Genomic DNA, 21,536 nt, shown 5'->3' with positions numbered 1-21,536 from the left:
AATACAGTTCGTCACTTAGTTATGCATTTAGCAAACAGCAGCAACACATGAATCTCTCCTGAATTAGTCATCTCAACAGGCCAAACCTCAAGGGAAAAAGTACAGTGGGGAGAAGGATTTCGATAACAACACAATTCAAACTGAAGTAGGGGGCAAAGTCTAAATGACAATACACAATATAATATTATGACTAAATCAAAAATTAGTCTCAACAGTGTAGGAGTAAGCCCCTCTAAGTATTGAAACATTAGAAGCTTCACGTTGATGACTTTATCGCAGAAATATTGTATTGGACTAATTATATTACTGTGACCAGATCCTGTATGTCTGCCCTTTAACCTGATTTCTTTAGGCCTATTAAAAGGTGCAAGGACAAATGTGATTCAAGGTTAGTGTCAGTCAAACTAAATGCCTTCAAATTTCAAAATTATGTTTATGGGTTTAAAAAAACAACAAAGATTTGAAACAACACTAATTTGTACAAAATTTAAGAGACACTTACAGTTTTATTGTTGGGTAACCACGGACACCAAACTCTGATGACATTCCTGCAACGTAGACAAGAAATATCATCCCAAACAGAAAGTGAAAAGGGTTCAAATAAAAACGGACCTGAAACAATTGTGATTCAAGGAATAGTCTTGTGACATGAGTAAGTTACCAGTTAGCTTGGTTTAGCATAAAAACTGGAAATAGAAGGGGACAGTCTTTCCAGCTGTAGCCTTGAATTCAATGGGCAACTAAACAGTGGTATCAATCCCACCCTCTGCTAAAACCTGACAGGCACATTTTCCAAAATGTTGAACTATTAATTCAAAAGCACAGTGGAACGTAAATAAGGTCACTGAATGTCAGCGTCTTACATTACACTTAGTAAGTGATTCTGGAGAAAGCTTGTCTCTCTCGGTGTCCTCCAGTATGCTCCGGTAGGAGCAACAGCAATGTTCGCAACAGCAGAGTCACAATTAAATGAATCATGTTGTTGTTTTAATGTCTCTGGAAAAAAAAATATTCCTGAGTGAAGTTTATAGTGAAAGAAGAGCAGACGTGGGTCAGTATCAGTCTTCTGTTCCCCTTCTCACTGCTGGTGGAGGGGGGTGGGTTGTCTCAGACAGTAGAGACCCCCACCTTATAAGAGTTTACCAGATTCATGTTAAACTAACAATCACTCAGACTACAGACAGCTTTCGTTTGAGCTTCTCCATAACAATTTGCTATTGGCTTAACTGCCGTGCTGTGGGTTGTATAACATGTCTGCAGCAGACTATGGACTAAACAGTTGAAACTATCGCTTTTCTACATGTTGGTTGAATCCAGAGTGGGTCAATACGAGGCTTCACATTAAAATATGGTTAATTCTATAAATCAAATGAGGAGTAAAAATGAAATAAAATAAATGCAATAAACCATGTTAGAGTCTGCAGTTCAAGTACATTGTTGTTTTGGTGATTGTGGAAACACGAATACACCGCTGAGAATCTGCAAAACACTCTAGCTGTGACCAAAGATTCTCGGGAAGGGCCGAGAGCTTTGTGAACAATGTGGTCGGAGCGTGCTGCTGATTAGACGGCATGATTATTGCACGTGTGCCTTAGGCTGGCCACAATAAAAGGTCACTCTAAAATGTGCAGTTTTACTGTATTGGTGGGGTCCGGGGGGGGTGGGGTCCGAAAACCAGTCAGTATCTGGTGTGACCACCATTTGACTCACTCAACACATCTCCTTCGCATAGAGTTGATCAGGTTGTTGATTGTGGCCTGTGGAATGTTGGTCCACTCTTCAATGGCTGTGCGAAGTTGCTGGATATTGGCAGGACCTGGAACACGCTGTCGTATATGCTGATCCAGAGCATCCCAAACATGCTCAATGAGTGACATGTCCAGTGATTATGCTGGCCATGCAAGAACTGGGATGTTTTCAGCTTCCAGGAATTGTGTACAGATCCTTGCAACTTGGGGCTGTGCATTATCATGCTGCAACATGAGGTGATGGTCGTGGATGACTGGCACAACAATGGGCCTCAGGATCTCGTCACAGTATCTCTGTGCATTCAAAATGCCATCAATAAAATTCACCTGTATTTGTTGTCCATAACATACGCCTGCCCATACCATAACCCCACCGCCACCATGGGCCACTCGATCCACAACGTTGACATCAGCAAACCGCTCACCCACACGACGCCATACATGCTGTCTGCCATCTGCCCTGTACAGTGAAAACCGGGATTCATCCGTGAAGAGAACACTTCCAAAGTGCCAGACGCCATCGAATGTGAGCATTTGCCCACTCAAGTCGGTTATGACGACCAACTGCAGTCAGGTCGAGACCCTGTTGAGGACGACGAGCATGCAGATGAGCTTCCCTGAGACTGTTTCTGACAGTTTGTGCAGAAATTCTATGGTTATTAAAACCGATTGTAGCAGCTGTCCAGATGGCTGGTCTTGGAGGTGAAGATTCTGGATATGGAGGTCCTGGGCTGGTGTGGTTACACGTGGTCTGCGGTTGTGAGGCCGGTTGGATGTACTGCCAAATTCTCTGAAACGCCTTTGGAGACAGCTTATGGTAGAGAAATGAACATTCAATTCACGGGCGACAGGTTTGGTGGACATTCCTGCAGTCAGCATGCCAATTGCACGCTCCCTCAAAACTTGCGACATCTGTGGCATTGTGCTGTGTGATAAAACTGCACATTTTAGAGTGACCTTTTATTGTGGCCAGCCTAAGGCACACGTGCAATAATCATGCTGTCTAATCATCATCTTGATATGCCACACCTGTGAGGTGGATGGATTATCTCGGCAAAGGAGAAGTGCTCACTAACACAGATTTAGACAGATTTGTGAACAATATTTGAGAGAAATAAGCCTTTTGTGTACATAGACGGCCAACCAAATAAATCATTCTGGCTTTAATCATGATTATTAACAAAACAGTCAATTATGTTGAACCTTTTTCTCAAGCATTAGAAAATACATGGGGACAGACATGGTCCAAGAATCATTCACTAACCAGAGTAAGCAGTGGCATCCATCTTTCCCACACGCACCGGCGACCCAGAGCTTTTCAGCTCAAGTCCCACCTCGTTCCATACCGGCTCAAGTTTTTTACAGTAACCACACCAAGGTGCATAGAACTGAAAAGGAGCAGGAGAAGAAAGCAATCTTTAGATACAGTCATACAAGACAGCTGCCGAGTTGGCTGGGGAATTGACCCCGTTCATATTCCACATGATTCATCATTGTAACTATTATAAGAAATTATTCAACATATTGATTAGTGGAGCTTTAAAAATACAAAGTTGTGAAGTTTCACTCATAAGTTATTCAAAATACAGCAAACTTGCTGAGTTCATGATTTGGATTCAGTTTCCTCTTCTGGTGAATTGATCCAGACCCAAAAAGTTGTGTGGTTGTGAATCAGTCAGTCATCAGCACACTGAAACTCCCCAGTGTCACATTCCTGCAGCCACAACCAGCAGTGAAAGCAGTTTTGGGTGTTCGAGCTAGCTTTGTCCCAGACTCCACTCTGTTATAGTCCCCTGGATTTGCCTGGCATGCATGACTTCTCTTTCACTAATCACAAACACAGAGGAGAGTCTGCACCCTGGCTCCAGCCCCCGCTCTGCTACATCCCACCCAACTGCTGCCATTTCCTCAGGGGATGATCAGAACAGTGAAGTAATGAATAGGTCAGGGGCCTGGACTACGAAGCAGGAATTGTGGTTATCGGGGTAACTTCAGGTTTAACTCTGGGTCGTCCATCCTGTCAAATGTCGAACTACTGACTAATCAGATCACTGGAGAACAGAGTCATTCTACAGGATCCTCACTGGGACAAAAGAGTTTAGAGTAACCTGACAAATAATAAAGCACAGCAGACATTTATGAATGAAGGTAATCATGTTGCTGTTCCAGACTTTTCATGTGTGCACGTATCGCCGTTTATTTTCGTATCATATTAAAGACGTTATTCTTGGCCCTGTTGTTGCTTTTAATTAAAGCCCCTTCTCTTCCACATGAACGCGCTCGTAACCTGAGGAAATCCCAGGGTTAAAGGGGCAGTGAGCGATTTTGAACTTTTTGTAAAAATATTTCCTCGCGGTCCGCTACCTGTTAGTTCTCTGTCAGTCACAAAAGAATGGTGCAGACCACACCTCACAACACTGTGCTCCCAATGTCAGACTTACATCAACCAGCCAGATGTCGTTTACTCTAGTCTCTTTAAATCTGTTGGAAAGAAACAAAGGGGTTGATAACAGTTCACTAGACACATTACAAGATAAAAGCTATGACAGAATAACAAGTAGATGTGGATATATAAACACTATAATGATCATCAAGGCTTCAAATACATTTTCCTTACATTATCAACTATTCTGTTCATTATTTAATCAATTAATCGTTTTGTCTATGAAATGTCAGAAAATGCTCCAATTATCCAAGGTGATGTCTTCAAATGTTTTGTTTAGTCCAACCATCGGTCCAGAAGACAAAAATATGAATTCACTATGTTCTACGACAAAGGCATTCATCAATTCCTCACATTTGAAAAGCTGGAATCAGGGAGTGTTTAACATTTTTTTTGGACATACAACAAAAATACCTGGAACAATAATTTGTTTCTATTATGGTTTCCCCACAAAAAAAATTACCTCATTAAAATTCTTAAATCTTCCCTTCTCTCTTGGTGAGAAGATAAGGGTATAGATTTACAAATACTTTTTATTCAAGAAAGAATCATTCCCCTCCAACCGAATAATATTAAGCCGTATAGTGTTCAAACAACAACACAAACACAGAGACACACAAGAGACATAACCTCCAGAGACCTCCCACCACAGGCATCAGGACACCGGAGACGAATCCCCTCCTCCCCTACATTTACTCACGTCGTGTGATTAAGTGCAATTTTTAGGGAATTGAGACTTTACATTCTAGGCTTCTTTGGTTCTTCTATTCCACCAAATGTCAGTGACACATATTCTACTTTTTACTGCACTACATTTAACTAAAGCTTATGTTCAGGCAGTTTTTTTGTTTAACAACAATGATAATAAAAACTTTTTGTTATATTTACATATTGAATTGTTGAATGAAGAAAGGCGGACAGGTGACACGGAAGGCTCTTGGCTTTTCATTTCTAAATAAAAGCCAAGAGGCCAAACGGTAATAAATTTGAACCATCACAAAACAAAAACATTAATGAGAATGTTACTGTCAGGAGAACAGGGCACTGTGCGAATAATTGATTGGCCTGCAGCTTCAGATTAAGAAAAAGTAATAGTAGTCAATTTAGTTAGTATCATACATAGTTAATAATAAGTACTGTGGAAACCCGATTTAGTATTCCCTACCCAAAAAAAGAACATCTACAAAGTCACCAGCAGAGGTCCCCATCACCCGTTGTGGAATAGTAACAATAAAAATAATTCAAAGATTATAATTACAAATAAATTCCTCTATCCTCACAAAAGAAATAGGATGTGAGGTCTGGCTGGCGAGGCTTGTGCTATCACATGTAACTTTATATATTCAAAAAGATGATGCACAAGGGACCAAGGAAGAAATAGATCAGGCTCCACCCGATAGAATAAAGAGGCACCAGGTCCGAGCCTGTATGACGCCTTACTGAAGGGTTGCGTTGAGGAAACCCATTAATGTGTATGTTGATTGTCACAGCACACGTATCTCACTTACATTCCTCAAACAGCTGGTGCTTATCTTCAGATTTATAGTAGGCATGTTTTGCAGTCAGATTTGCCCATGGAAAATGTTCACTTTCTCTACTGTAACCATCGATGTTTGCCATTCACAGTGTGTGACAGCTAGCATGTTGCTCCATATCCTGCCGATCAGCGACAATATTACATCAAAATGGCATTATAATATTTCACAAAAAGGCCTTTTTTTTTGCATTCTTGGCCTAAGCTGTTTGAATTGCACACAGAGATGGAATGTTTGGCACTGGTGAGAGTTCTTTTGTAGACTGTGGAGGATAGAGATGCGCTGTGGTCATTTTGCTGCTGATTACAGAAAAATGATGGAAAACCCTGGTTATTACAAGTCAGAGATCAGTCCGTGGCAGATTGATTAAGTCAAATTCCAGTATCAAGGTCGCACTGAAGACAACAACCAAGAACGAAAATAGCTATTAACAAGGTGGAGACTAGTTTCAAGTTGAAGAGAACATAAGCCATTTCTTTTGGCTTTTATTTGAATTTGAATTTCCGCTGAGACAATAACTTGACGACGTACTTTTGGTTCCTCACTCTTTAGACAGTCACCTTTTGACTGGATCTACCAGTGACCCCCTGGCTGTGACTTTGAGAAAGGAAGACCTTTCATTCTGGTGTCACCGGTCCTCCTTGCTTCCCTCCTCTTTCTTCAGAAACAAGCTGCCTGGACCCCGATAATAAACTCAGCAGTCAGTTTATTCGGTACATCTGGCTCGAACAGAACGTACGACCTGTGGTCCTGTAATAGATCCCGCCTTCGGATTGTTGGAATGGCCACTTTGTGTTCAAACGGCTGATTCAGCTCTAATGTGCTTCGTGGTGTTCTGTAGTACATCTTATAATGAAACGGAGCCTTGTGATCACAGCGTTCCATCATCAGCACCAACATGACATCATGACATCAACAAATGAGTGATTCTACTGATGACGCTTGACTGTTCTGCATATGGCAAAACATTCTATGGACCGGAGGACGTGTTGCTGACAAGACATTGATGCTATTTGCACAGTTTTGAAAGCTCGTTTGACTTTATCTCCTCTTCTGGGAGCCTGTGTGATCTGGTCTCCCTGTATGATGCTCAACATGGAGAGGGTCAGGGGAGCAGAGCCCCCCCCCCCCACACACACACACACACACTGTGCACAGTGCTGTGCAGGGAGCTGGGACAGTCACTCACGTGTCGTCCAGATCCTCCACGAACGCGAGCACCGCTGAGGCGAGGAGGGCCGCTGCGACTGTGGAGCAAACAGACACATCACATCACATCGCTCCTGAGAACCACATGACCGCAGCTTCGGCAGCTAACACGAGGCTCCCCGGGGCTAACTCCGGTCCCCCGCCGATAACACGCCACCTGCTAGCACGCGGGGTCGAGCTTACACGTGGACATTCAAGAAGGGAACGTACCTCCACCGAGCAGGGAAGCTCTCACTCCTGCCATCGCTCCGACTGGTAACAGGCAAGCAGGAAATGCAGCGGCTAAATCGGGTCCTCCTGCGCATGCGCGGCGTTACGCAGACTTCCGCCTCACGCTGACGCGTGATCTTCTCCCCGTGTTGTCGTGGCGACGCGGTGGCTGTCAGCTGGACGGATGAAGAAATGGAACAATCGGACATCATAGCATAATGATAGATGCTAATAGATGTATAAACATGACGTCACCCAGGTGACAGTAAGTCTGTTGTATTTATGTATTTATGTCATATGTTTATTGTGTATTAGAAAATGTGTTCAGAAAATATTGCACAGAGGTTATATGTTAGTTGCTACTGCTCTGTATATAGTATTTATATTTTTATATTTTGTTATATTTTGTACATACCTATTTCTTTCTATATTCTGTCCACTTTGCTGCTCTAACGACCAAATGTCCCCAGTGTGGGACGAATAAAGGTTAAAGTTCAGTTGGTGTCAACAAGGTCATAATGCTTTAGTATTTAACGGTGCTTCTTTTGGTCTGTTGTTGTTGTTTATTGCTCTGTATTTATGTCTGCTCTGTTTGTACTGTTGTGCATTTGTTTTTATCTTGTACATGTAAGGTGTCCTTGAGTGTCCTTAAAAGGCGCCCATAAATACAATTTCTTCTTCTTATTATGAATTGACTCTTATTACAACACGCCTTACAACTGTTTAAACGGATAATCATCATTGAATGTCAAATTTAGATTAAACTTCTGTATATCAATATATATATATATATATATGCATCAATCTGACTTTTTTTCTCCTAATACATTAAACACTCAACCTTGAGTAACATGAGTTGTTACTGTGCTTTCAATTGCATCGTTCAGTGAATGAATTTAAAAACTGCATATCTTAATTGTTAAGCCTATAATTTTTAACGTTATTTATATATGTACTTACATTACATCTAAATAGTCTACCACAGAATAATCTGATAAAACATGTTAGTGGGCTGAATAAATATGAACTGACTTAATGAGGAGACTTGATGAGTAACGACTCTCACCACTAGATGGCGCTCTGAGACAAATACAATGGGAAACAGGTCAAACCATTCGCTGCTTTTTGACCAGCAAAAACCTATTTATATCTTTAAGTAAAAGGATACCAATGTTGTTCTTATGGCGCATGTTCTAAAATCACTGTCTATTTTAAATTACTATACCTAAAGTAATATTCTCAGGGGCAGGGACCCAAATGGGGCCAGCAGTTCTTTTTAGCAAAGGGCATATTGTGCTTCTTGAGTAGTTTTATCTGTATCAATGTATTGTACTGTACTATAAGATATACTACGTATTTGAAAAAAATATGTTAATGTTAGATAAATGTAGGTAAGTATACAGAATGTCCCTTTAAAATCAACAGAAATACATTATAATAAAATTTAAACTCCAAGTATCTTAGTTATGTTCCGCAATATCTGTCCAACAAGGGTATCATGCTTATCACAAATACACCATACACGTTTTTTATTGAAAACATATTTATTTGTCTTGTGAAGTTTTGAAAATAATTATTTGTATCTAATACTGTCCCAATAGATTTACAGTTGTCAAACATCTGGCCACATACACTGTGTTTTCTAATCCTCTTCAGTCAGTACACACCAGAACCACTCACGTCACACACAGAAACACAAGCATACAAAGCATTACAAGACAGAATGGATGGTTGCATAGAATGTGACTGGAGTTTACAAAATACATTATTTTCATATTATCTGTCATTATCACCTCCTCTGAATCCTCACAGCCCAGGCTGACACAGATTGATATGGTTAAAACAAACCACAAAAAGAAAAAGCCAAACCACACTGAAACTACTGAGACTGGAGAACCAGCATTCTGTTACTCATTCCTGTCAGCTGAGTACCATTTTAGGCCCCTATGGAAATATTCTGTGGCAGAATATTTATAATGCACTGCATAAGCTTGCAAAAGGGGCGAGTGGCAATTTTTAAATATTCTGTGATATTTAAACTTCTAGTGACGGGTGTGGCTCAGGAGGTGGAGATGGTCGTCCCCCTTGAGAGAGACCTTTAACCCCGAACTGGCCCTGACAGCTGTGCCAGCAGTGTATGAATGATGTGTGATAGAAAAAGCTCTGTGTATAGCAGCGCTGTATGAATGTGACTGGTATTATTAAGAGCTTCGAGGGGCCAATAAGACTAGAAAAGTGCTATATAAATACAGTCCATTTTTGTCCAAGTGATGTCATCAATTCAAGACATTGTTCTCAGATAAAAGACATAAAAAAGGTGCATGAATTAGTTTCCCACCCTGAGAAGGAGCTTTGCTTTCCCACTGGGTGAACACTGATCATGACTGTGTTACAAAGCAGACTCATGCAGAGAACTGTCCCGTTGAAGTCCTGTGTGCCAAGATTGGAAAACTCGCCACGAGCTGTTAGCCTACATCGTGAGGCCACAAGGACTTCCGCATTGACAACACTTTTTTTAATACATTTTAGTTGCATTCAAATCCTATGTAATGCTCCACTGATTTCCACAACTTCAGTAACAGAAGTGAGAACACCTTTCCTATTGTGTGAGGAACAATAAAACACTCAAAAGACGAGAATTTTAACTCAGTCACTTTTCCTATAGAAAGTACAGCAAGATTATTTGTCTCTCTAGTAAAAGAGAGGCTTGTTCCCCCTCCGCAGGCCGAGCTGCACAACCCACTCATGTCATCTAACAGAACGGGTCAGAACTTACCCACTGCCCTTTGAAATCACTCCTCAGCAGTGAGATGATTCAGTTATCGTTCTCTGCTCAAATACATGACATTATTGGTTAACAAACTTATTTTATAATAAGCAACATTACATGCTAGACTACAATAAAACATTCCAATGTATTGTTAAGACAACATTTGTCTAAATACTCCCACCAACATCCAAAAGGAAGCATTAAGTTCTCACTTTGGAAAGAGTGACAATAATACTTTCGTGATCTGTAAATTGACAGTAGTCCAGGAACCAAGTCAAAAAGAAGCACATACCTACAACTACAAAAAAAGGAATCAATATCATAAGCTGATTAATTTTTTGCTGAATTTATCAGCAACTTTAAGACACAACAGTTTGTTTTTATCTTAAATTAAGATATCTAAATTTCTTTGTTTCCTATTCATTTGGCTTAGAGGTAGTTTCTACTGCCTATCACAGCAACAACAAAAGTATTTAGCTGGTACAAAAAACTTCCTGGTGGCAATTGGAAGAAAGATAATAAACCAAGCTAAATGACAGATACCTAGTACACTTGAACAGCACTATTACGGAAGTCGTCTGGAGAATTGGCTGTGCACCGTCAAACACTGAAAATAAAATAACTCAGTTGTAAAGAAAAGAGAGCTGGTGAATTCAGAAAAGAGTAACAGTGAATGGTCCAATAAGGTTAATTTGATATGTGGTTCTCACCCCTTGGTTGCAGTCATACTCCAAACCTCAGACAATGACGCTCGGGATGTTTCAAAACATGGCTGAGGACTTGGACTCTCCACAGTGGCTGCCACAGGGTGGGATACATCACCTGAACGCCTCTGAAGACTTAATGCATCTATCTTATTTCAATTTGTCTAAATACATTTAAGTAAGGCTGTAGACGAGGCACACTGGTGATGTCTCGGAAAATGGTAAAACTAAATGGTTTGGCTGTTGAATTCCTTCAATATTTTGGTGCATATTATCCACCTGCCTGACTCTAAAATGAGATATAAAACTTGAAGCAACCCTTGAGGATGCTAAACTTGGCAGCAGCATTAACTCTGAGCTGCAATGTGCAGCATTGCATAGTTCATTCCACAATCCCAACATCAACTGTCCACTGGGGTGAATTCCTCATTCCAGGATGTCAGTTTCAAACGGGACCAGATGGTAGTAGGAGAGGTTGGTGACATACACTTCTGTTTCCTCATCACACATGTCTGCTTCCATCGGCAAAAACTCTGTTCCATTCTCATACCTGTAAATAAAATGACAGGACACATCAATCCAAGGACGGTCTAACCCAGGACCCTGTGCTAACTGTGAGCATCCACTTGGTCTGAGGAATGTAGCAGTACACATTGTTGTTTTGCGTGAATTACCAAGAGGAATTTGTTCCTCATTTGTTTCCTACACACCCAGGGAAGGAAGCGGTGCACAGACTTACTTCCTGTGGTGCATTAAGGGGGTGGATGGTCCTGGGGTTGTTTCACATTGAAAGAATTCTTCACTCAACAAAGCACTTACTGAACACTCAAGTGCAAATAAGGAAATTGCACATGTGGAAAACAAGCATTGAATTTGCATTATGCTTCAAGAGTTAAGTGCAAATGTGACCCCTATGTGATTTGGTTTATCAAATTTCTAGAACTAATCTTACAGGGTCTAATGTGCTCTACTAGTGACTGAAACTAGAAAGAGGTTGGGGAGGAATCGCAATACTTACGTATGCTCCATAGATTGTGTGGATGAAGGTTGCTCCTTCTCTGTAGGGAGGCTGTGGTCAAATACGATGGTTTCTGTATTGGCCAGACAGAATCCATTCGACCGCATGATTTCTGAGAAGTGCAAAGAGCAACATTGTGACATGAAGCATGACATCAGGTATGATGACACCCTGAATGTCTACAACTTTGTGTGACAATAGAACAGGCTACCAGACATGAACCTGATATCTTGATGGGACTTTGAAAGCACGGCTGGATTCTGTGGACTTTGTCATTCCTCAGCACCTGGTCCAGTGGCGACCGCTCGAAGAATGTCAACATCACCTCTGACCTGGAATACTGCAGAGTTGTCATTTTGAGTGATTACGTAGCTACATAGTCTACGTAGCTGCAAGTTTCCAAACATCCACCTTTTTGCTAATAAAGTACTGATATAGGATTTTATTTGAATGGTAACAGTTGAATGACCTACCTTGCATGGCATGTTGATAGCATTCTTCAGCAGTCTTTCCACCTCATTCAGTTTCTCTTCAATGTCATTTGCCTCTTTGATTTTTACCAGCCCTGAAACACACAAACAAATACAGGGATGGGATATTATTATTTTTTTAGATTAACTGAATTTACTAGTTCATCAAGTATAAGTGTCTTATTCAGTATAACAGATCTGCAATCAACCATATCTTTGTGAAGCTTATTATATTCAGGTTTTGTTGTCATAGTGACAAAGCCCTTGATAATCAGGCTCATTCAGATCTTACAGAGCTCATAGTTCCATATCATCCCAATAGATCACTTGTCTCTGTAAACTCAGGACTACTTGTGGTTCAGAGTCTGTAAAAGTAGAATGAGAGGCAGACGACATCTCTAAAACCTTCCCCTTTGATTAAGATTATAGTTAGAGCTGCTCAGGTGTTTACTGAACCATCTCTTAGTGATACTGCTACAGGCCGAGACTGCTTGGGGAATCTCCCATCATGCATCTCTCGCTCTCTCTCACTTCTCTCCCTCATTTCTCTCCTCTCACCAACCGGTCACAGTAGATGTTTCTGGTTCTGTTAGAGATTTCTTCTTGTTAAAAGGTAGTTTTTTCTCTTCACTGTGGCCAATTGCTGCTCATTGTGGGACTGTTTTGTTTTCTCTGTGATATTGTGAGGTCTCGACCACCTTTAAGTTCAATTCAATTCAACTTTATTTATAAAGCTCCAAATCACTCTCTTTACATAGAAGAGTGTTATTTGGCGCTATACAAATAAAATTGAATTGAATTGAACTTAAAGGTGTCATATGTATCCTCAATAGCAACGTTGCCCAAATGATGTGTCTAAACTATTATTTGATAGATAGATAGGTGGATGCATAGATAGACAGTAAATGGTAAATGAACTGTATATATAGAGAGCTTTTCTAGTCTGAGAATGTATTTTATTGATCCCTAACAGGGAAATTCCGGATGTACTGCCATTTAATTCGGCACTTTGGTATTATGTTGGTCCCTGAATTTTGACAACATTGGTGATCATTCATCAATCTATCATCAGGTCAAAATTAATTAGATTTGTCCAATACTTGAGACTAAATACCTGCAAAACTAATGACAATCGCACTTTGTATTTAGTTCTTATTAGCATGCTAACATGCTTAACTATGATGCATCTATAGCGTCCCCTAAAGTGAAGACCCTAAATTTGGGTGGCACATGTATCATGTCAAGACCTACAAATAACCCTCCCGCCGCCATGACCTCTGACCAACAGAAAGTCGGCCCTTTTGTGTCATGTAGTTTAGGGACTTGGGATGCTTAGAAGCTAACAAAACTTGCAGACATGTTAAGAGGGGCGAATTCTGATGTCTAATTGTGTGAAAATGGCTCCATTTTTCGGTTTTTGTAGGCACTCGAGCTGCGGAGATCCAAGAGCTAACAGGATCTGTTATGTGGAGATCCGTGCCATCAGGAGACAACCCAACAGATGACATCACTTGGGGACTCCCTCTCAAGGATCTAGGTGACGGTAGCAGATGGGCCCACAGGCCAGCATTCCTGAAGAAGCAACCAGAGGAGTGGCCTCAACCTTTGTGCTCACCCCATAACAGGCCACAGAGTGAGATGAGACAACCTGCTGTGGTTGTGCTATTTACTTCAGTTCTTCAGCAGCTCCATGTGACAGCTGAAGGCTATGCTGCTGCTGAACTGGAAGCCTTGAGACAGGCACAGAGAGACTCCTTTCCAGATAGCAGGTAAACCAGTGGCGAAATCCAGCCCCCTTATGTCACCCGCCCCCGAGCTTGATGAGACAACAGGACTGGGACGCCGTCTCCGCCATAGAAATGACGTTGCATCAGAAGCAATACACCCTGTCATCATTGACCCTCAGCATCCCCCCACCAGGCTGATCAAACACGGTTATGATATCAAGCTGCATAATGACAATGCAATCCATAATCAACAACTTTACTTTAGCTAAGCGGCTAATACTGAGCGAAAGGCAGCTCCCTCGTACTGACGAAATCAAGACAGAGGTATTTGATTAGATGGTCACAACGCTTTAACCAATCTGGCTGATTTAAGCCTGCCTACCTAATTACCATTCATAGACAGATGCAGAAACACACAGACGCAGACATAAATAAATGTAGAAATACAGAAATTAATAAATGTAGAACTGTATAAATAAATAAATGTAGGAATAAATGTAGAAATAAATAAATAAAATGTAGCCGCAAGCAGCAATTGGAGGGGTTCAAACTCTCTGCTATCTGCTATCGGCTAGCAACAACCATGTTTTTTGACTAATAATTTTTTGACTTGCTAATTAATAAGCAAGTCAAAAAATTAATAAAAAATTAATAATAATAGAAATTTGTATTATCATCCCGTAATGCTGTGTGCTAAATTTGGTGTTGATAAAGTCAAAATTTGTAAAGTTCTATTAATATAAATGTTTTTCAGTTGAAGCTAATTAGCACAACATTTTGCAACTGGCACATTAGTGGTCCATGAGCATCTTTTGTAGAGCACATTGAAGTTGATGCGTGTGGAGTTTTCAGGTCAATCGGACTCTCAGTGTGAGGGGTGTGGTCTTTCCAAAATCAACAATTTGGGACCCTTATTACAGCATCACCATGTAGCCGATTTCGATGATTACCTTTTTAGAAGCTACTGCACATCATTTCCAGTTATAGCGAAAGTTTCGTAGATTTCGCTTATTCCACCTGACTTGAATTTGAGGTTATAGGACTAAAAATGATTTCTATAGACAACACAAAAGCAATGGGGTTCTACCCCTGTCGGGGTTTGAACCCTAATGAATGAATGAATGTAGTAATTTATTTATGCCTTTAATTTTTATTCTGCGTTTGTTTATCTAGTTTTTTATTTATACTTATGTCATTTTTTTGGCCTTCATATTCTGTGCACCCATACTATGTGTGCAAATTTTGAGCTGAATAAACACCACAGAATATTAACTCCCTTGCCAAGAGTTAGAGGAGAATATTAATACCACTCATCTCTGTAAAATTACAGCTAGCAGGAAATTGTCTTGTGTTGGCATAGAATCTACACTTTTTTCTCATACTTTCCAGCAGAACTTCCCAACGTCTTCCAACGGAGGGTCCTTTACCCACGACGCGGTCTTTAAGCCACACCAGGCTCTTAGCTTGGCCAGCTCAGACACTGTCATTTCATTCAGAAGTGGTGGGGAAGTATCCCCGTGCATGGTAAAGTAGTGAGGAGGAAAGAGCCATGCTCTGGGTTTCTGTCTCCTGAGTTCTATATCACTGGTGAATCGTTGGGTCACCATCCGTTAGATGCCCTGCTGCTCCTCCAGTGTCCCTGTTGAATGTGCTGGACCACCGCCAAGTGAGCCAAGTTGTCCACCAAAGAGGGAATTAACCCCATGTGAAGTGTCAGTCTTTCCCTAATGCCTCGCTGCACCCCTAACGCTACACCTCAACCTACACCTCCATGGGTCTCTCCAGAAGTCCCATACGTAATAATTCCCTGTCCTGTCTTTCCATTGAACGCACAGAAACCAAACAGATGTCAATCGAGAAAAAAAAGAAGAATCACATCACATTACCATTCAAGTGTAGAATATCAAGAATTTCTTAAAGAGTATATTAAAATAATCTGCTATGCCTAAAAAGTTTTTTAAAAACCCTCTGAAATGGGGCTGGAAACCATCCACTCTCTCCCTCCTTGAGGAATTCTGAGACTAAGAATATTCATGATATGCAAATAACACAGGCTGCCTGCCCCGCCTACCCCACTGCTGCTGTGCTGTGCTGTAACGCCTCAACACCCTCGCCTCAACAGGCCGGCAAGGTGCGACTCTTGGACTGAAGGAGAGGAGAGGAGCGACACAGAGTCATCTGGTCTGGACGGAGCCGCGGTGGAAGTGTTAAAAGAGCGCGCTGTTCTGGTTAAACCGCACCAGCGCCAGGACAAGGACCAGCCCGGAGGCCGACTACGGGTGCAAGAGAACACGGAAGGCAAGGCGGGAGACGAGAACCGCACACACGGCAGAGGAGGTGGTGGAGACCAGAAATCGTAGTGACTGAGATCTTTGACGTGACACCCACTGTTGACTAATCACTCACAGACCTCTTGCAGTCTGGAGCCTTGTTGTCTACATTTGCATATTCGACAGCGATTGGTTTTCTGTATTTGTGACGTACCAAATCTAGCTTGAATTTCAAATTTCAGAGAAGTGACATAGAAATCTCCTCCTCCAGGAGAGGAATGTCAAAACACCTCTATAGTGACAACATTTGCTCAGATACAAGTCCCTGTAGTCAATGTCAGACATTTTAGGGGACAGGAACAGAAGAACAACACCTGTTTGAGTGGAGGGGGACTTTAAGGGAGAACTAATATGTGGAAGTGGGAGTGATCACGGTCCAATTCCATTACTACATTCCTCACCAATAATTGGTTGGAATTGCATGTGAGCAATCCCTTCCCGTGTGTGTTCACTGAGGTCACATGTAAAGTGAGTGTTACAAGGCCTTTGCAGGCCAAAGGGACTTAATATGGGAAGTCCACGTCCCTCCACCCTCTCATCGTGACATAAGTCTAAAAGCACTGCGAGCCCTCTCCGTTGCCTGGGTGCAGAAGAGGAACAGGAAAACATGAGCAGACCCAAAGAGTGGAGCAGAGTGGACTGAGAAAGGCCAAAGCTATTTTTTGACTCTTTTGGACTTTCAATCTGAGTGGCAAGTAGAAGGGATGCAAATTAAATGGTGGGAATTAAGGAAATGCCATTCGGAGAATGTTATTAACCCTTTGATTTGCTATCAATTAATGAAACTGTCAAACCTGCTTGAGTCACTACTTAAATAACATCACTGTCCTGTTTATCCTTTAGCTGTAATGATATGACGGGTGACTGACAAAAAAAGAAGTGAAAAGTGACTCATGAGATCTGAAATGTGTCCTTCCAAAATTAACTGCACACTGTACTGGCAGAGGCAAAGCAGCAAGCTGTCAACAAACCTGCCAGCTATTTCTGTGTCTGGGGTAGACGCAAAAATTTCTAAGGATGATGACAAAACATTCATATAAGCTAAGAGCATAGAAACAAAAAGGGATGGGCCAAGGAGGTCATACCCACAGAAGAAGCACGGAGCACTGCCAAACCCACGGGCAATGCCAGGGCACCATAGTGCCAGAATCAAATTGTGCGGGCCATCAGTTCAACATAAAACCTGAACAAAGCTGAACTTTAAACTCTGCTGCAGGATTCAACCAGATGGACCAAATGGCACTAGTAGATGTCAGTTTGTGAAGGAATTTATTGTTCAGGTATGGTTGAGGATAATATTCTATTTGCCCTAAACAAAATGACTTGGGCATCTTGACACAATATTTAATATCTGAACAAAGATAACAGTTTATATGCAGTACCTTTTAAAATCCCCTTTCTGGTGGGGTTTAAACCGTCTATGTGACTTTAGAAGTGGTTTCTTCAGTTTACAAAGGAAATGAATGTTGAATAGTTTCAGATCTCAAAAAAGGGAGAACTCCAAAAAAAAGGGGTACATGTGTTGTTGGATAGAATGATGTGTTGCTGGTAACTTTGATGCAGTGTCAAGTGGTCTTACATTTGTCCACACTAATACAGATTTTTTTGAGCAGATATTTGCTCCTTCTATTCACGTGTCTTGATTTTACTAAATCTTTCCATCCAGATGAGGCCAGTAGGTGCCAATAAGGTCTACATCAACGATACATCAAATTCTGAGCATGCGTGGTGATCTTATTCTCCTTTGGTGCTTGTAACTTCATATAACATCTGTTATGGCATCTTAATTTATTCAACATCTTTCTTGCACAAGGTCCTAAGTGCTATGGCGAAAGGCAAATGTGTTTTTTTGTGTTGACTGATGATGTGGTGGAGTTGCTACTTAGAGTGACATTACAATAGGTGATGAAAGCCCAAGAAAACATCTACTGGGAGTCTTGTCATATGGACAACTTGGTGGCATTTTAGGAATAGTATCCTGACAAAGAAGACTCAGATAAAGTGAAGGGTTTCCTCATTTAAAAAAGACACAGTGAACAAGGTAATTATACCAATCAAGCTCAAGGCCTTCTGGGCAGTTCTGTGGGGCAGTAGACCCAGGACGCCAGAGTGGACACGGTAGAGTTGTATTGCTGTACCAGATTTGGGGTGGCTCACCCGTAACAAGCTCCAAATATTTTACCAACATTTGGCCGGTGGCTGGTGCCGTCTAGTAGCCTACTGCCCTGTATTGCTTGTTTCTTGAAGTCGCGTTCCGTTTGTAAGTCACAAATTCCCCTCTTGTTCTTTTCAAGGATAAACTTAGAGGGTACAGAAACAACAAAATCAAAAGAAGGTCTGCGGCAGAGAACACAGCTCCTCCAAACTTTCATGCCGTCCTGCTGCCCTTCATCAAACAGCACTCCTGGTAGCCATCAATGTCCCATGACACCCAAGCCTTCATGTCCACCTGCTCCTTCATCCCACCAGTGACCAGTTGGACTGCTGCGTCCCCTGCCTGTTCCCAGCCATTCATGGTCACACAAAGCTATGGACTTTGTTACTGGTCTGCCACTCTCAGAAGGTAAACTGTGTTGCCCATTACACAATGCAACAATGGGTATGCATGATGTAAATTGTGACATCATCACAAACTCTGTTTTACATGTAAACATGGATACATGGATGCACTTTAGAAGCTGTTTAAGAAAAATAATCTATTATAGTTACTTAAAAGGCTGTTTGCATGCCGATGAGAGGCCCAAACGCAGAGGAAAATGTTTGTTTTGCGAAATGTCTCCATTAGTGTGGACAGAGGGTAAGTCGGACCCTGGGGCAGCACACATAATTGTTAGTTCACAACTGGGTATGCAGTTTATCAGAGCCGTGGTCATTTCTGTGCAAAATATGCATGTCTCCCCTTTAATGGATGTAATGACCTCAGAACGGGGGTTGAGCACCAGGGTATAGCTGTGCGAAAAGCCCAAACGATTATGACGCAGAGAGTAAATTTCTACATGGAAATCGGTGTTGGTAGTTTTAGTAATTCCTCATGAATCCAAATTTTAGGCATGAAAAAAAGAGCAGATTTTCCAGATGCCCCAGACTTTTAGGTCCTCAATATTGATTAAAAGGATTAAAAACATGCCATCAGCATTTTGGTATGTGATAGCTCTGCTAATGTAACATCCCACAGGGGACTTTGTTCATTATTAAGCTATCCAAACAAAACCCAATACATAGGATCCGAAGCACTTTTGTTCAGATTAGCCCGAAAACCCTATTGATTTAGTTAAGTACGTCTTTCCATCTTTCACGCAGCTTCTTCGAACACCATCAGTGACATCATTTCAATACTTTAGGCTCTCGTAATAATGCGATTGTGCCAAATTCCGTCTGCATGGGACAGAGAGCTGATGTATCTGGAAAATCAGCAGCTGTTGCAGCTTATGTCAACACAAGGATCATTATGCAGGGGTGTTCCAGAGCAGGTCCAGGTCGAGTTTGACCAAAGTGTTCTTTTGTTAAAGTTTGATGGTCTAGCCTGAGAAAGCACGTAGGTTGATTTGACATCAGCTCTGGTAAATTTTGATGAACCATCATTAGTTGCAGCCCAGGAGAACATGTGGCCCCACAAGTTGTAGTTCTCATGCCCCTGATGATCAGTTAGATACAGATGTCTCTGTAACCAACGTTCTGCATCAGTCCCTGCCATGGCCTTCCCCTTCATACCGACCTTCTGTCAGTGGAGACCTGGTGAGGTCCCCTCTGTCCTCAGGGAAGGACTCTCCAAGCCTCCGCAGCAGCCGGCCCAGATCGGAATAACTCCGGTGCAAGTAGAGAATGTTCCTGTCAGACCACTCGGTCCTGATCTCGAAGAACTCCTCCTCCTCCCCCCGCTGGTTGACGATGAGTCTCCGGATGCCGTTGACCCAGCAGTCCCGGACAAACATGTTGACCAGCGACGTCCCCTGGAACACAGACGATGCCATTCGCCCCTCAGTCCCGCATGACGGGGGCCGAGGGGGTCAGGCGCACACAAACTGGAACATTACAACAGATAAAAAAGGACTTGGGTAACTTCTTGTCGAGTCCTCTCCAGCGGTCTGCAGCGGTCCGTGAACGCAGCTTGCAGCGGTCCCTGAAGGCAGCACGATCTCAACGTGGCATAACGCAGAGGGAACGTGACAGTATCTGTCTCCCCCAGCACCCATACGATGATTAAAAAGAACCACTCGAATGTTTCCACAGTATTTCACTTTACACTGTCTGAAGAAGCAACGTCCCCTCCCCTCCCCTCCCCTCCCCTGCCTCCTCCCTCCTCCCTCCTTGACAACAGGGTATTATTACGCACAGACTGCCACGGGCTGCAAAAACAAAACTGTCGTCCTCCTTATTTATGATCAGAAGAGGAAAGAGGTTATTTCACTCTCCTTTCCCCCTTGGTTTTTCACCGACAGCTAGTGAGCCTGTATTTAGAAGATCCCTAAAATCAGTAGGATACACTTAATCTTGAAATAAGATGTTTGGAAATAAAAATCTGAAAAGAACACGTCCAACAACTGAAATCAGGATCAGTGGTTTGTGACCTCATATAACTGTTGGCCTAATATCACGACAGTGAAAACATGCACTGTAGACAGTACAATTTGTCTCCAGATTCAGTTTCCCTTAGTGGTGTTACAGCGCTTTACAGGAAGTGAAAGAATCCAGCCGAAGGATAAATAACTACTGCAGTGTCTGCAAACAGTTCTGTTAAAATAATTCATATAGCAGTACAGTGCAGGAAATAATGTTATGCTCTGTAAACCGAACAAATGCACGCATGTCGCCTACTGGTTTAGTTTAGTAGTCAATGTGTTGGTATGAATGCAGAAAATCTGTGCCACATGTAATTTTGAGATCAGATAAACAGATCTAGCTCGGATGGGCACAATGCATTTTATCTTCCCACATGCCCCTTTTGAGAAAATGTAAACCATTTAGTGAAAGGGTTCTCATATACATAACAGTGTGTTTGAAAAGCACGCGGCCAGCGTTTGAGGGCTCTTTTTTATGATGGTGAATGGTGTTCTTAATAGAGATGAGATAAATAGTGAAATTGAAGATCTTCATTTTACTTTATGCGAGTAATGTCTGAAGTAACGTGTTAACACAAAATCTAAGTTTCAAACATATGTTCAGTGTTATTTGGTTGGTGTGACAAAATGTGATCTCTGCATTCACTTTTGTGGTGCTAGACTCCCAATTAATGACAGTTGAGTTTATTGAAAATGTCCTACTAATATTTCAAATGCTATGAAGCAATGCATGATTACAAGATGACATGATCACTCATGTCAGTGGTTGTTAAAGCGAGAATGGAATCATATTACATTATGAGCTCCTTCAGA

At 41.7% G+C, this 21,536-nt stretch overlaps 2 protein-coding genes across 5 annotated transcripts in view; both read right to left on the bottom strand.

Annotated features, from left to right (window-relative positions):
• LOC118287539 (protein disulfide-isomerase TMX3) overlaps positions 1–7,299 on the bottom strand; it is a 39,932-nt gene extending 32,633 nt beyond the window's left edge. For 2 of the 4 annotated variants that reach the window (XM_035612836.2, XM_035612837.2), the window contains exons 1-5: positions 7,146–7,299; positions 6,916–6,973; positions 4,190–4,229; positions 3,013–3,136; positions 503–548 (exon numbers count right to left, since the gene is read on the bottom strand). In XM_035612836.2, the coding sequence (XP_035468729.2) occupies positions 503–548; positions 3,013–3,136; positions 4,190–4,229; positions 6,916–6,973; positions 7,146–7,179 (302 nt within the window). In that variant the 5' untranslated portion in view covers positions 7,180–7,299. The remainder of the gene's footprint in view (positions 1–502; positions 549–3,012; positions 3,137–4,189; positions 4,230–6,915; positions 6,974–7,145) is intronic. The other 2 variants (XM_035612834.2, XM_035612835.2) reach the window with 2 other exon arrangements.
• Positions 7,300–8,670: 1,371 nt separating this feature from the next.
• On the bottom strand, positions 8,671–20,423 carry pxdc1b (PX domain containing 1b). The gene is made up of 5 exons (XM_035611637.2): positions 19,880–20,423; positions 12,111–12,202; positions 11,860–11,977; positions 11,638–11,749; positions 8,671–11,169 (listed from the first exon to the last, which is right to left on the bottom strand). The coding sequence occupies exons 1-5, from the start codon at positions 20,133–20,135 to the stop codon at positions 11,046–11,048; spliced, it is 702 nt and encodes a 233-aa protein (XP_035467530.2). The 5' UTR covers positions 20,136–20,423; the 3' UTR covers positions 8,671–11,045.
• Between the last annotated feature and the right edge of the window lie 1,113 nt (positions 20,424–21,536).

Source organism: Scophthalmus maximus, chromosome 16, assembly GCF_022379125.1.
Source record: "Scophthalmus maximus strain ysfricsl-2021 chromosome 16, ASM2237912v1, whole genome shotgun sequence".
In the NCBI taxonomy this organism is placed as follows: Eukaryota; Metazoa; Chordata; class Actinopteri; order Pleuronectiformes; family Scophthalmidae; genus Scophthalmus; species Scophthalmus maximus.
Note: the sequence above shows the minus strand (reverse complement) of the source record. Positions and strands in the feature narration are given on the sequence as shown.